At 43.4% G+C, this 14,364-nt stretch overlaps 1 protein-coding gene across 1 annotated transcript in view; it reads left to right on the forward strand.

The window, feature by feature from the left end:
- LOC126278302 (protein CBFA2T1-like) overlaps nt 1-14,364 on the forward strand; it is a 1,072,749-nt gene that overhangs the window by 1,035,457 nt on the left and 22,928 nt on the right. The window contains exon 7 of the mRNA XM_049978315.1: nt 5,310-5,514. Within this exon, the coding sequence (XP_049834272.1) occupies nt 5,310-5,514 (205 nt within the window). The remainder of the gene's footprint in view (nt 1-5,309; nt 5,515-14,364) is intronic.

Here is a 14,364-nt window from a genome sequence, read left to right on the forward strand (position 1 = left end):
GTCATTTCCAACAATATTTAAGAAGTAACCTGTTATTTCCTCCTTAGTGGAGGGTGTTTTCCTTTTTCTCTTCGATTACTCAAGTTACTATGATTTGCCAGTTCTACGTGTCGATTCACGAACCGTATCAGATTTGTTGTCGACGGCAGATACGATCAGCCTGCGAATGTGCACATTTTCCTGACTGTAGTGTTTCCTGCAAGCGGTTAGCTCGCGAGCCCATCCACGTGGACAAACCTTCACCAAATAATTGAGAAGTACTCTGTGCTAAACATAGCTTCTAATTTCTGTAGTTCTTTAGGAACTTAGTTTTCATACTACTTTATTCGCGGAAAGCAAGCTGAGAACTCTGGAAATTAATGTATGTAAAAATATAAGCGCTTTCACTGAAAAGTTTCCATGGCGAGGAGTGGGGGTGACTGTCATGATCCAATACCACAATCCCCGGCGACATACAGGTTGCGTCCTGGTCTTCTCACAATACAACCAACAGTCAAATGCAATTCATTTTTAAAGAGAAACACGCTGTGTAATGATTCCTCATACCCAGGATGTACATAACCTTACCACGGGCGCTACCAGCGCTTGATTACTGAGGGGGGGGGGGGGGGGGGGGGCACTCTCAATACGTAGGGTAATCCAAACGGGAGATCCCCTTGAAAAAAGTTTTTTCCAACTTGACTGTGTCAAAACAAATTGCTATGAAGAGAGTTGAAGGCAATTCATCAGTATTGTCTTCTTGAAGGCAAGGGAATGACGGTAAGTAACCCACTTCAACTAAAAACACTTTTCTTGACTCCTCAGACCGTATATTTCAACGCCACTTAAAACTCCTAAAGCGTGCCAGTGCAAGCCTGGTCTAAAATATATAATGCGATTAACGAGTTTATAGAACTTATGTAATATTAGCATATAACTTTATCGACTGTGTGTGTGTGTGTGTGTGTGAGAGAGAGAGAGAGAGAGAGAGAGAGAGAGAGAGAGAGAATGAATGAATGATTATTGCGTGTTATTTCCTAAACGAAACAGCAGTAATCCTTAAGCTCTCTCCACATACAGGTTTACAATTATTGAACTATATGAAAAAAACTTAAATTAGCTACAAATTACAGCATGAACACACTTTATTCAACGTGTTAACGTCAAAGACGATTGGATTTAGGTTACGACATGTTCGATGTGCCTGCCACAATTGGCAATGATGTGGCACAGACGAGTAGCGAAATTCTGCATGACCCGCTGAAGTGTCGGAACATCGATGCTGTAAGTGACCTTCTGAATGGCTGTTTTCAGCTCAGCAATGCTTTTTGTGTTATTGCTGTACACCTTGTTTTAATATACTCCACAAAAAGGACTGGCATGTGCTTGGATCCGGTAATATGGTGGCCAATCGAGGCCCATGCCAGTGGTCTCTGGCTACCACAGAGCTAGAATGTGGTCACAAAAGTGCTTCTCCTGGACATGAAATACTCCCCTGCTTCGGTGCCGGCCGCGGAGGTCTCGCGGTTAAGGCGCTCAGTCCGGAACCGCGCGACTGCTACGGTCGCAGGTTAGAATCCTGCCTCGGGCATGGAGGTGTGTGATGTCCTTAGGTTAATTAGGTTTACGTAGTTCTAAGTTCTAGGGGACTGACGACCACAGATGTTAAGTCCCATAGTGCTCAGAGCCATTTGAACCTGCTTCGGTGGGGTCGAGCTCCGTCTTGCATGAACCACATCTTGCCGAAATCGGGATCACTTTGGATAATGAGGATGATGAAATCATCTTCCAAAACCTTCACGTTCTGTTCGGTTACTCACCGTGCCAATAAGAAATATCGCACTGATTATTCCGTGAATGGACATTTCACACGACAGTCACCCGTTGAGGGTGAAGATGCGGGTTCTCATCGCCAATTTTGCTTACTGACGAAAACATTCAAATGAAGGTGGGATTCTTCGATAAACCAAACCATATAGTTTTCTTTTACTGAGTAATGCGGGCGAAATCGCGACCAGTAAAATGATAGTTTATTATAAAACATTTTGTGGGGAAGAATCAAGGGAAAATAATATGCGTGGAATACAACAGGCTATAAACAATATTTTGACCAGTTTAGGAAATTCCTATAAACAAGGCGGGTTGCTGCATTGTTGCGGTAAAATTGAGTAAATTGGAATACATTTCGTAATAAACGTTTACTTGCCGTCATTCGTTTGCCTTTTTTTATATTTATATAAAGGACAGTATTGATGAATTGCCTTGAACTCTCTTCATAGCTATTTCTCTTGCCACGGACACTGATAATAAATTTATTGTCGTACTAACAAAATTCATTAAAACCGGAATATTGTTTGTTTAGTAAATAATACAAATAGATTTGTTTTCCTGACATGTTATTAAATCCTGCAAACGACTAATTGTTACTGCACAAAAGCTTTTAGTACGTGTAATCAGTGTCTTCGTTCAACGGTGTCATATTTTGCTAACTAAAATATTAAAAAATTTGATGCTTTTAAAAATAAATTTATTGGGGGGGGGGGGCGGTTGGGGGGGTCACCACTGTACCACCCCGAAGGTGAAGCACCATGGACTTCACTCTCCCTATTTTGCAAAACTCAGTTTGCAGGACACTTCACTCCAGTTTGAGTTCCTAACGGTGTCGCAGTGTTGATGGTCGAAACGTACAGTAAGACCACCATAATCTGACACTCGATAATCCGTCAGACCCGCTAGTCTGGTACTCATCCGAAATTTTCGCACATTTTTAGTTCGGCGCTGATGAGACTGGTCTGTTATGGCAGTGTTTTCCAAATTCATCCCTAGCGGGAACTGAGGAGTCCTGGGCAAAGGACTTTATAAAGAATAAAGATAGAAAGAATAACTGCCGTAGCATATGGAAATGCTTCAGAAGCTAATACACTGCCTTTTTGACCGGGAAATATCAAAAACGTTACCTCTTAAGGCGGGTTGTTCAAAGACTGGTTCTTTTACCATTTCGTTCCAGATATGAAGGAAATTTTCGAAAAGATAGGTCTACCTACAAACTCTAAGGCGGTTCTCATCCTTGACACTTTCAGAGTTCACTCTCCAGAATCAAGAGCTTGTGCCAGGTAACATTTTGCGCACATGTCTTTCTGACATTGTTAGGTCACTATTTCAACACATGGACCAAGGAGCCATACAGAATTTCAAGTACTGGTACAGAGGAATTTTTGTTCCAAGGCAGCTAAGCTCACAATGCAGCGAGTTCCAGCGCTCTTTTTACATTAAAGACGCCATTTTCACGGCGGCAATTGCTAGGACCTTTGTGAAAAATACAACTTTGCACAGGACCTGGAGAAAACTGTGACATAAACCGGTCGAAGAAGTCGACATGGAAAGCGGTGCAGATGATGATGAATCCATAACTGATCACTCTAAAATTGTGTGGATGAAAAATTCTGCATCAGCCAGTGAACGGAATGCGTTTTCAGCGTAGAAGTTGCGAATGGATCGACATTGTCAGAAATTTAGTTTTTGAAGAAGAGTTGACTGACGATATGACACTGCGACGAGTCAACAATACAACGCTTTTGAAGTTATGAATTTGCAGTTCGTAAAATTTTTGTTAAGAAAAGAGCACAATCGAAAAACAAGTTAACTTTTCTGCAATGAAGAAAACTTAAATGCGTAGTAAAAAATTTCAATTTAACCTTCAGTGGCAAATACTAATCCGGCATATTCCACGCCCTGTGCTGTCCCAAGAGATAACTGCACCAAATTCTTAGTAACAATTATTGTTAATTAGCTTCTTCTTGATCTGTTCAAAACAGTGGTGCTTAGTTTACTTCGTAATCGGCGTACAAGGAATCATTGAGGATATCGAACTTTTCCAACGTTTCAAACCTTTAATTGTTTAAATAGAGGAGTACTGTATTCCACTTTGAATTCAGATTTGTTTTTAAATTAAAGTAATACACACGTTAATGTTTTATACTGTAGTTCCTCCTGTGTTTTTAATAAATAAGTTAGTGTACCTACACTGAAGAGCCAAAGAAACTGGTACACCTGCCTAGTGTCATGTTGGGCCCCCGCGAGCACGCAGAAGTGCCGCAACACGACGTGGCATGGACTCGAGTAATGTCTGAAGTAGTGCTGGAGGCAATCGACACCATGAATTCTACAGGGCTGTTCATAAATCGGTATGAGTACGAGGATATGGAGATCTCTTCTGATGTGCACAATAATGTTAATGTCAGGGAAGTTTGGTGGCCAGTGGAAGTATTTAGAATCAGGAGCCACTCTTTGACAATTCTGAACCTGTGGGGTGTCGCATTGTCCAGCTAGAATTGCCCCAGTCCGTCGGAATACGCAATGGACGTGAATGGGGGCAGATGATAGGACAGGATGGTTATTATGATCGTGTTACCTGTCAAGAGTCGTTTCTAGACGTATCAGGAGTCCCATATCACTCCAACTGCACACGGCCCACACTATTACAGAGCCTTCACCATCTTAAACAGTCCCTTGCTGACACGCAGGGTCCATGGATTCATGAGGTTGTCTCCACACCCGTACACGTCCATCTGCTCGATACAATTTGAAACGAGATTCATCCGACCAGTCATCAAGTCATTAAGAGTCCAATGTCCGTGTTGACGGGCCCAGGCGAGGCGTAAAGCTTTGTGTCGTGCAGTCATCGTACAAGAGTGGGCCGTCGTCTCCGAAAGCCCATATCGATGACGTTTCGTTGAATGGTTCGCACACTTGACACTTGTTGGCGGCCCAGAAATTTGCAGCAGGTTGCACTTCACTCACATTGAACGATTCTGTTCAGTCGTCGTTGATTTCTTTCTTGCAGAATTTTTTTCCGGCCGCGGCGATGTCGGAGATTTGATGCTTTACCGGATTCATGATATTCATAGTACCTCGTGAAATGGATGTACGGGAAAATCCCCACTCCATCGCTACTTCGGAGATGATGTGTCCCAACGCTGGTGCGCCGACTGTAACACGAGGTTCAAACTCACATAATTCTTGATAACCTTCCATTGTAGCAGCAGTAACTGATGTAACACCTGCGCCAGCCACTTGTCTTATACAGGCGTTACCCGTTTACATATCGCTGTTTTTGAAGACGCATGGCTATTCCAGTTTCTTTGGCGCTTCACTGTATTTATGAACGTTGAAACTATATTTTTTGCTTATATCCCGTTTTAAAAATGTGCTTGATAATCCGGCATTGACAGACACCTGAGCATGCCGGATAGTTAAGGACCTGCTGTATTTTGCGGTGTTCGATACATTCACACCGCTCGTTAGTGAGCATATACGTGGATGTGCCGCAGCTTCTACGAGAGCGAGGAGTGCGCGGTGCCGGCGGCGAAGCGCGCCTGCGGGGTGCCCGGGGGCGGACAGGGCCCCCTAGCGCTCTTCTCGCCGCCCCCGCACCTCACCCCCGCCACACCCGACGGCTTCTCCACACCGGGGTCCGCCTCCTCGGGACCCGGTTCCGTTGCCGGGGGTGACGACGAGTGGCGCAACATCCACGTGGTGAGTGCCGCGCCAGAGGATTCTGATCAGAGGTCAATTCACAACAGACGGAAATGCGTTTCACCTGGCGGCATGCACACAGACCGCCAGCACAACACGTCTGGCAGCATTGCAAATTAATCTGCACTTCCTGACAAAAAAAGTGAAGTATCCAGAAGACTTCGTAGCATATTAATGTAACGCTGTACAAACACACACACACACACACACACACACACACACACACACACACACACACTGAATTGACAAAAGTCTTGGGATACCTCGTAATATCGTGTCTAGCATAATGCAGCAACCCGACATAGCATGGACTCAATAAGTTGTTGGAAGTCCACTGCAGAAATATTCAGCCATGCTGCTTCTATAACAGTCCACAATTGTGAAAGTATTGCTGGAGCAGTTGGTGCATGAATTGACCCCTCGATTATGTCCCATAAATGTTCGTTGGAATTAATGTCGGGTGATCTGTGCAGCCGTATCACTCGATCTAATAGTCCAGAATCTTCTTCAAAACCAGTCGCATACAACTGTTGCCCACAGACATGGCACATCCTCATCCATTAAAATTCCATCATTGTTTGGGAACATTAAGTTCATGAATGATACAAATGTCCTACAATTAGACGAACATAACTATTTCCAGACAATGATCGGTTCAGTTTGACCAGAGGTCTGAGTCCATTCCGTGTAAAAACAGCCCACACCACCATGGAGCCACCAGCAGCTTGCACAGTTGACATCTTGTGCCCACAGCTTCGTGGAGTCTGTGCCACACTTGAACCCTACCAGCAGCTCTTACCAAGTGAAATCAAGCCTCATCTGACCAGATCACGATATTCCAGACAATCACGGTCCAACCGATATGATCACAAGCCCAGGATGGCACTTCAGGGAATGTGTTGTTAGCAAAGGCACTTGCGTCGGTTGTCTGCTGCCACAGCCCACTAACACCAGATTTTGTTATGCTGTCCTAACAGATACGTTCATCGTACACCCCACATTGATTTCTGTGGTTACTTCACGCAGTGTGGCTTGTCTCTTAGCACTAACAACTTTACACAAACGCCACTGCTCTCTGTCATTACATAAAGGCTGTCAGCCACTGTATAGTTCGTGGTAAGAGGTAATGCCTGAAAATTTGGTATTCTTGCCATGCTCTTGACATTATGGATCTCACAATATTGAATTTCCTAATGATTTCCAAAAAGAAATGTCCCATGCGTCTGGCTCCAACTACCATTCTGCACTGAAAGTCTTTTAATTCCCGCTGTGTGGCCATAACCACATCGAAAACGTTTCACACTAATTGGTTGAGTACAGATGACAGCTCTGTCAATGCACTGCCCTTTTACACCTTTTGTATGCGATACAACTGCCACCTGTATATGTGCATTTGCGATCCCATGACTTTTTGTCACCTGAGTGTATAGGCTATGATTAGAGTTGCAATTATCTGTGACGAATGGAATGGTCACCAGACTGCATTTGCATGATATCATTGTGTGATAGTGTATATAAGGGATGTGAACATCATCAGATGTTGAGTAATCACTGTGAAGGACACGTAGGTGCCATGTATTCATGAGAGACAACATTGTCAGCACCTGGCAGGGTTTGAAAGGCTTAACTGTGAGTCTCCATTTGGCCGGCTGGTTTAATCATGCAATATCTAGGTTTATGAGGCATTTGCATTTGACAGTGGCTCAGTGTTGGACTGCATGTGAATGTGAGGGCCGCCATACTTATCATGAAGGTTCCGGTCAATCACATCTGATCACCAAGAGACACGATTGATGTATTGTGTACCATGCACACTGTAACTCCTTCACATCTGGTTCAACCATCTGAGAACAAGTAATGGATTCCTTGCAACATCCTGTGTCATCCTGCACCATCGGTTGGAGACGAGCAGCAGACAAACAAGGGAATTACTGTCCTAGGCGGAGGCTACCATTAACACCACTGCACAAACAGCAGTGTAATGGAGTGATGCTGTGACCAGGAAGCATGGACTCCTGATGAAAGGCCCTCTGTTGTGTTCAGCGATGAATTGCTGTCCTGCACTACTCTGGATGACCATAGTCGACAAGTATAGTGGCGACCTAAGGAGAGGTCTCTTTCTTACAGTGTTTTGGAGAGGAACAGTGGTGTTACTCCTCGTTTCATGATGTGGGGCACCATTGGGTATGGCTACAGGACACAGCTATTAGTGATTGAGGAAACCATGACATCAAAAAGGTACACTGTGGTCATTGTGCATCCTTGTATCATATGGCAGTACTGTGGTGTCATTTTTCAACAAGGCAGTGCTCATCCACAAGTGGTGTCTCTCTATGACCTGTCTGCATGATATTGAGGGTATCGTGTGGCCAACAAGATCCCCAGATCTGTTCCTGATATAAAATGGTTGAGACAGCACAGATTCCAACTCCATCTCAGTGCCATATCCAGGACATCAAGCACCAGTTTATAACAGTTGTAGGTCAACTTACATCAAGAGAGGATGCAGAGGCTTTATGACAGCCCTGAATGCACCCAGCCAGAGGGGCTACAGTGTCGTATTGTTATATGTACTGATACAGCTGTCAGTAAACTCTACCACCAGTTATTGGTACTGTATTCACACTTTCTGAAAGATGGGCTTTCCCTCATGATCTTAGCACCACTGTTTATTTTGTGGTGAGCTGAGTGGCATGACGTGACATTACGCCCACATTCTGTCTAGTGTGAACACAGTACCATTTTGTGGTGCTGTTTCACTCCATTCTTTTCCATTGACAACCAGTGTGAAACAGCCTTAGCACTGTGTTGATCATAAACCTGTATACAGACTAAAACTGTGATCCATAACATGGTACTCCATCTGATCCTTCCCTAAAGATAAAGTGTCTTAGACATACCCTCAGTTCTTCAGAGAGGCCATCGATCATTTTAGTTGAGCACATGTACAGACAGAAAAAATGATTGCAACACCAAGGTGAGTTGTGTGAGATAAATGAAAGTTACTAAGGGTATTTCTACATCTGAAAGATAATGTCTACTCAAATTTCACGCCAGACACAAGAGTTGCACTAATAGCACTACTGTGGAGATGCAAATCAGGTTTGCTAATATATGCTGTAATGGTCATGGGTGTTACTTTGGAGATTGAATGTGGTGGGTTGATGTTAGTCAAGAATGCCTTTAAGATGACAAAGTCACCATTATCAGCAGCCAAATGAGTTTCAATGAGGTCGTGTAATAGGGCTTTGAGAAGGTGGATGTTCGTTCTGCAATATTGCAGAAAGACTTGGAAGGAATGCGGTCACTGGTCGTGACTGCAGGTGACAGTAGTTACAAGAATGTACAGTCAGGGCTCTGGATGGCCAAGTGACACTACTGAGAGGGAGACCATCATGTTTGGTGTATGGCTCTGCTGCACTGTACTGCATCCACAGCAGCCATTTGAGCTGCAGTTGGCATCATAGTGACACGATGAACTGCTAAAAATTTGTTACTTCAAAGACAGCTCCAGGAGGGATGCCCTGTAGCATGCATTCCAACGACCCCAAACCACCACCATTTGCGACTTCTTTTGGTGTCAAGAAGGGTCTCATTGAAGGGCATGGTTTACATCTGTTGAGTTTTCTAATAAAAGCTGGTTCTGCCTCAATGCCAGTGATGACTGGGTGTGTTGGTTAGGAGGATGCCAGCTGAGGGCGTGCAGCCAACTTTTCTGTGTTCCAGACATAGCAGCCCTGCACCTGGAGTTATGGTCTGGGTGTGATTTTGTACGACAATTGGAGCACTGTCATCATTGCACCCTTACTGCAAAATTACGCATCAATTCAGTGATTTCACCTCCTGTGCTGCCACTCGTGAACAGCACTCCAGGGGGCATTTCCCAACAAGATAAGGCTCACCCATGTACGACTGTTCTAACCCGTCATGCTCTACACAGAATGTCGACACGTTGTTGCCTGCTCGATCAGCACACCTGTCTCTAATTGAGCATATACGAAACACCAATGGACAACTCCAGCATCATAACAGCATTAACCATTCCCATATTGACTGACTAAGTGCAACAGGCATCGAACTCTATCCCACAAACTGTCATCCAGCACCCATACAACACAATGCATGCATGTTTCCATGCTTTCATTCAATATTCTGACTGTTACATAGGTTACTAAAGTACCGCTTTTCAGATTTGCAGTGGCTCTCTTGCACTTACATTAACACATAATCTAGCAGTGTTAATCATTTAAATATGCTACCTAGACAAAACTTGTCCTGAAATTGCATTGCTCTGTATTAATTATTTTTTGTTGTCACAATTTGTTTTCCGTCAATATAAATCATAAGTCTTGATCACAATATTTTTTTTATTTCTTCATTATTAAGCATTGTGACCAACCTATCATTTGTAAGCCTGTGGTACAGAAAACAAATTATAACCTCAGATTAACAGAGACTCTGAAAGAAATGAAAGATATAGTTATTAACAGAACATAGTATGCTCATGGCTCGTTTAAGGTCCAAGCAACAGAAGCAGCCGTGTGGGGCACCAAGCTGAGAGGGGCACGAAACTGAGAGGGGCGTCAGAGGTGTCAAAGAACAAAATTTGTATAAAGGGTGTATCATAATTACTGCAAAAAACTGACATGGGTGTGTAAGACATGATAAAAGAAGCAAAACTGTTCCAGTAAACATGGGTCCACAAATGATTGGTGATGAGCCACTGACTTCAGTCAAAAATTATCCAGTATAAATGAATACTTTTCAATTAGGTCCTCATCTAAGTTCAATCTTCACAAGAAATGCAATACAGATTCAGCACATCACAGCATTAAATGAGCTCTTCCCTGTTTATTCAAACACTTGAGGGCAACACTACTGTTGAGTTATGAATTCTTTCAAACATTCCAAGACCAGCTTGCAAATATGGGCAAGACTGTACAATTCACTGCTCCAGCTCTTCACCTGTGCCAACAGGAATGTTGTACACTTTTCTTTGGAGAAAAATCTTGAGCACGGAGGTTAGGTGATGGAGGTCAACATACAGGATGTGCTTGATCTGTTAATTGTGGACCCTATAGGGGTATTAGATATCATTTTAAATGAGCAGCAAAATGTGACTGAGCTTCTCCGTGCATGTTGCATGTTCCTCAGTCTTAGAGAAGTTAAGGTAAGCCATGTGTGAAATTTGAGCACAATAGATGGGCTGTTAGAGGAATGTTTATGTGGTACATACTTTAAAAAAAATTCTGTGATTACTATTTCTAGATTTATTTTTAAAGTTCTTCCCAAGAGTAAAAGGAAGGCAATTAATGCCTGTGGGATGAGGGGAGGAGTGGAAGGTTCACCAAATGCTTTGTTGCTTGTGAGGAAAGAGGTTCTTGAACTGGCTTTTATCAGAAGTGATGGGGGAGGGGGAGAGGAGGAAAAGAAATAAGACACTCATCAGTGCGTATGAAGAGCAGCTGTGCTATTCATCTTAATCATTCCATGCTTGCCATAATAGCTTAAGCAGGTTAAAGATTGTACCTATCATTCAAGGAAGGAAATGTGATTCCCTTATTCTCAGGTCCTTGACAGCTCATTGCCAGTATATGAATATACTTCAACAAGTAATGTAGACTGTCAACTGGAGCAAATTATCATTGTCCATTTTGGCACTTCTGTGACAGATGTAAATTTAGAACTACTGTACATGTTCTCATGACTGCATATTCATACGATGGGAAATTTGATCTGCTGAGCACAATATAATATTGAAGAGAGAAAAAACTATTTGCAGACAAGAGCACTTTAAAGTGGATTATTGCCACCAGTAAGAACAACACTGTAATGAAATTGGCTGTTGAGCTAGCTTCTACAGAAGTGTCTCAATAAAAGCAAGAGCTCACACAAAACTTTTATGGGATTGCTGATATTGCCAAAACCTTTGTTCACAAAATTGTATTTAAAAAGAGGATTGAATGGATTGGTGGTTGGACTAACTAATGGAAATGTACCACAAGGATTCTACCTTTACAGTGTTAAGATAGGAGAGCTTTGCCTGGTATATACTGTCCTGGCCACCTTCTTTAAAATGTAAAATGTGAGCAGGTTGTGTAATGGTGTAGATGATCATAGTATAATTTACAGAACAGGTTAAGTTTGCTTCATTTTGTTGCTTGAAAGCAGGGATACAAACCCAACCACAGACACCATATATACAATTTGTTTCTTAGTGTAATTCTGTGATATATAGTTATAAATTAATGTCTGAAGAATTCGTGTAATTATTAGTATGAATAGGTCAGCAATACTTGATAATTGCTTGTTAATGCTCATTACAGAAGTATCATGCTGTGGCTGCTTCTCTTTGGTAATTTTTAACTTTAAGTGCCCATAACCCCTTAAAGTTCTTGTTTATGATGGGATGTATGCAAATGAACTGAAAAGAACTTCATCATTTCCCAGGTTTCATGATTGTAGAGAATCTTAAATGTCCTTCCTGCTTGCTGCCACATAAAAGTCTGTGCCATTTACAGGTTAAAGTAAATCGGCTACTACAAATCCTATAGCAGAGATACTGAGTCATAGATTGGCACAACATAAAGACTCTCACAAAATAAGCTTTCAGACAACAAAGCCTTTGTCAAAAATAGACACACACACACACACACACACACACACACACACACACACACACACACACACACACACACACACACACGATCACAGTCTCTGGCAGCTGAAGCACACAACAGCAGTGCATGATGGGAGAGGCAACTTGGTGGGGTAAGGAGGAGGCTGGGCGGGGAGGGGGATGGATAACAGGGTACGGGTGGGGGGCAATGATGTGCTGTTGGGGAGCATGCAGGGACAAGATGGGGAGAAGGTAGGGCGGCTAGATGCAGTATGAAGGTTACACGGAAGGTGGGGGGAGAGGTGGGGAGGAGGGGGGGGCGGGGCTAAAAAAAGAGAGAAGTAAAAAGACTGGGTGCTTTGGTACAATAGAGGGCTGTGTAATGCTGGAATGGGAACAGGGAAGGGGCTACATGGATGAAGATAATGACTAAAGAAGGTTGAGGCCAGGAGAGTCATGGGAAAGTAGGGTATATTGCAGAGAGAGTTCCCACCTTTACAATTCAGAAAAGCTGGTGTTTGTGGGGACAATCCATGTGCCACAGGCTGTGAAGCAGTCATTGAAATGAAGAATGTGATGTTGGGCAGTGTGCTCAGCAACAGGGTGGTCCAGTTATTTCTTGGCCACAGTTTGTCGGTGGCCATTCATGCAGACAGACAGCTTGTGGTTGTCATCCCTACGTAGAATGCAACACAGTGGTTGCAGCTTAGTTTGTAGATCACATGACTGGTTTAATAGGTAGCCCTGCCTTTGATGGGATAGGTGATGTTTGTGACCGGATTGGAGTAGGTGGTGGTGCGAGGATGTATGATACACGTCTTACAGCTACGTCTGGTACAGGGGTATGAGCCATGAGATAGGGGTTTGAGAGCAAGGGTTGTGTAGGGATGGATGAGTATATTACGTAGGTTCAGTGGACGGCGGAGTACCACTATGGGAAGGGTGGGAAGGATAGTGGGTAGGACATTTCTCATTTCAGGGCACAATGAGAGGTAGTTGAAACCCTGGCAGAAAATGTAATTCAGTTGCTCCATTCCTGGGTGGTACTGAGTTACAAGGGGAATGCTGCTCTGTGGCCAGTTGGTGAGACTTTGGGAGGTGGTGGGTGACTGGAAAGGTAAGGTACGAGAATTTTTGTTTTTCTACAAGATTGGGAGGATAATTACAGTCTGTAAAGGCTTCAGTGAGACTTTCAATATATTTTGAGAGGGACCGCTTGTCACTGCAGATGCAACGACCATGGGTGGTAGGCTGTATGGAAGGGACTGCTTGGTATGGATCGGGTGGCAGCTATTGAAGTGCAGGTACCGCTGGTGTTTAGTAGAGTTACTGGCATAGTCATCTTTGAGGTGGAGGTCAACATCTAGGTAGGAGGCCACCACAATATTGTTGCTTTCCATCCTGCATTTTGAACTGTCTAATTTCGCTCACTACAAACACACTTTCCAGCATTTTTGTACATTTATTTGGCTGCTTTTCAAATGTTAAACAAAATTTAATTTTTTAATCTTTGTACAAGCAATATTTTTCAACCATTATCATAAAAGTACTGATACATTCAAAGTCAGAACACAACTGCAGTGAACCTAAAGCTTTAAATAAATGGCCACAAAAGGGACTAAAAGAATTTGAATGCTGCATCTTACAAACAGATGGTATTGCTTAGCATAACTGAAGTGATAATACAAGCAGTGGGGAGGCCAGAAATGGATAGATTGTTGCTCACCATGTAGAAGAGTCATTAAGTCACAAACAGGCACAACGAAAAGACTGCTATAAATTTCAGCTTTCAGCCAAGAGACCTCCTTCTTCTGAAGTATTCATCTACAAACTACACTCAAACTACTGTGCTGCCTTCTGTCTGGGCATGGCAACTGACAAGCTGCCTGTCCACATGAATGGACACTGGCCAAGAGATAGCTGGATCAACCAGTTGCTGAACTTGCTGCCAAACACCATGTGCTTCACTTCAATCATCACTACGCGGCCTGCACAATCTGTATCCTTCTTACTAACACCAGCAGAACAAAGCCTTCCCTTCTACCAATGTACCCACTAATCCTTTTCCACGTGCTCTCATTTTTTCCACTCCCCCCCCCCCCCCCCCCTCCTCTCCCCAAACCTTCTGAGTGCTCCTAGCAGCTCTAACCTGTCCCCACCACATTTCTGCATGCTCCCACAAGAACCACTACACATACCCCTACCCTTCTCCATCACATGCCTTCTCCTTA

Source organism: Schistocerca gregaria, chromosome 6 (genome assembly GCF_023897955.1).
Source record: "Schistocerca gregaria isolate iqSchGreg1 chromosome 6, iqSchGreg1.2, whole genome shotgun sequence".
Classification (NCBI taxonomy): Eukaryota; Metazoa; Arthropoda; class Insecta; order Orthoptera; family Acrididae; genus Schistocerca; species Schistocerca gregaria.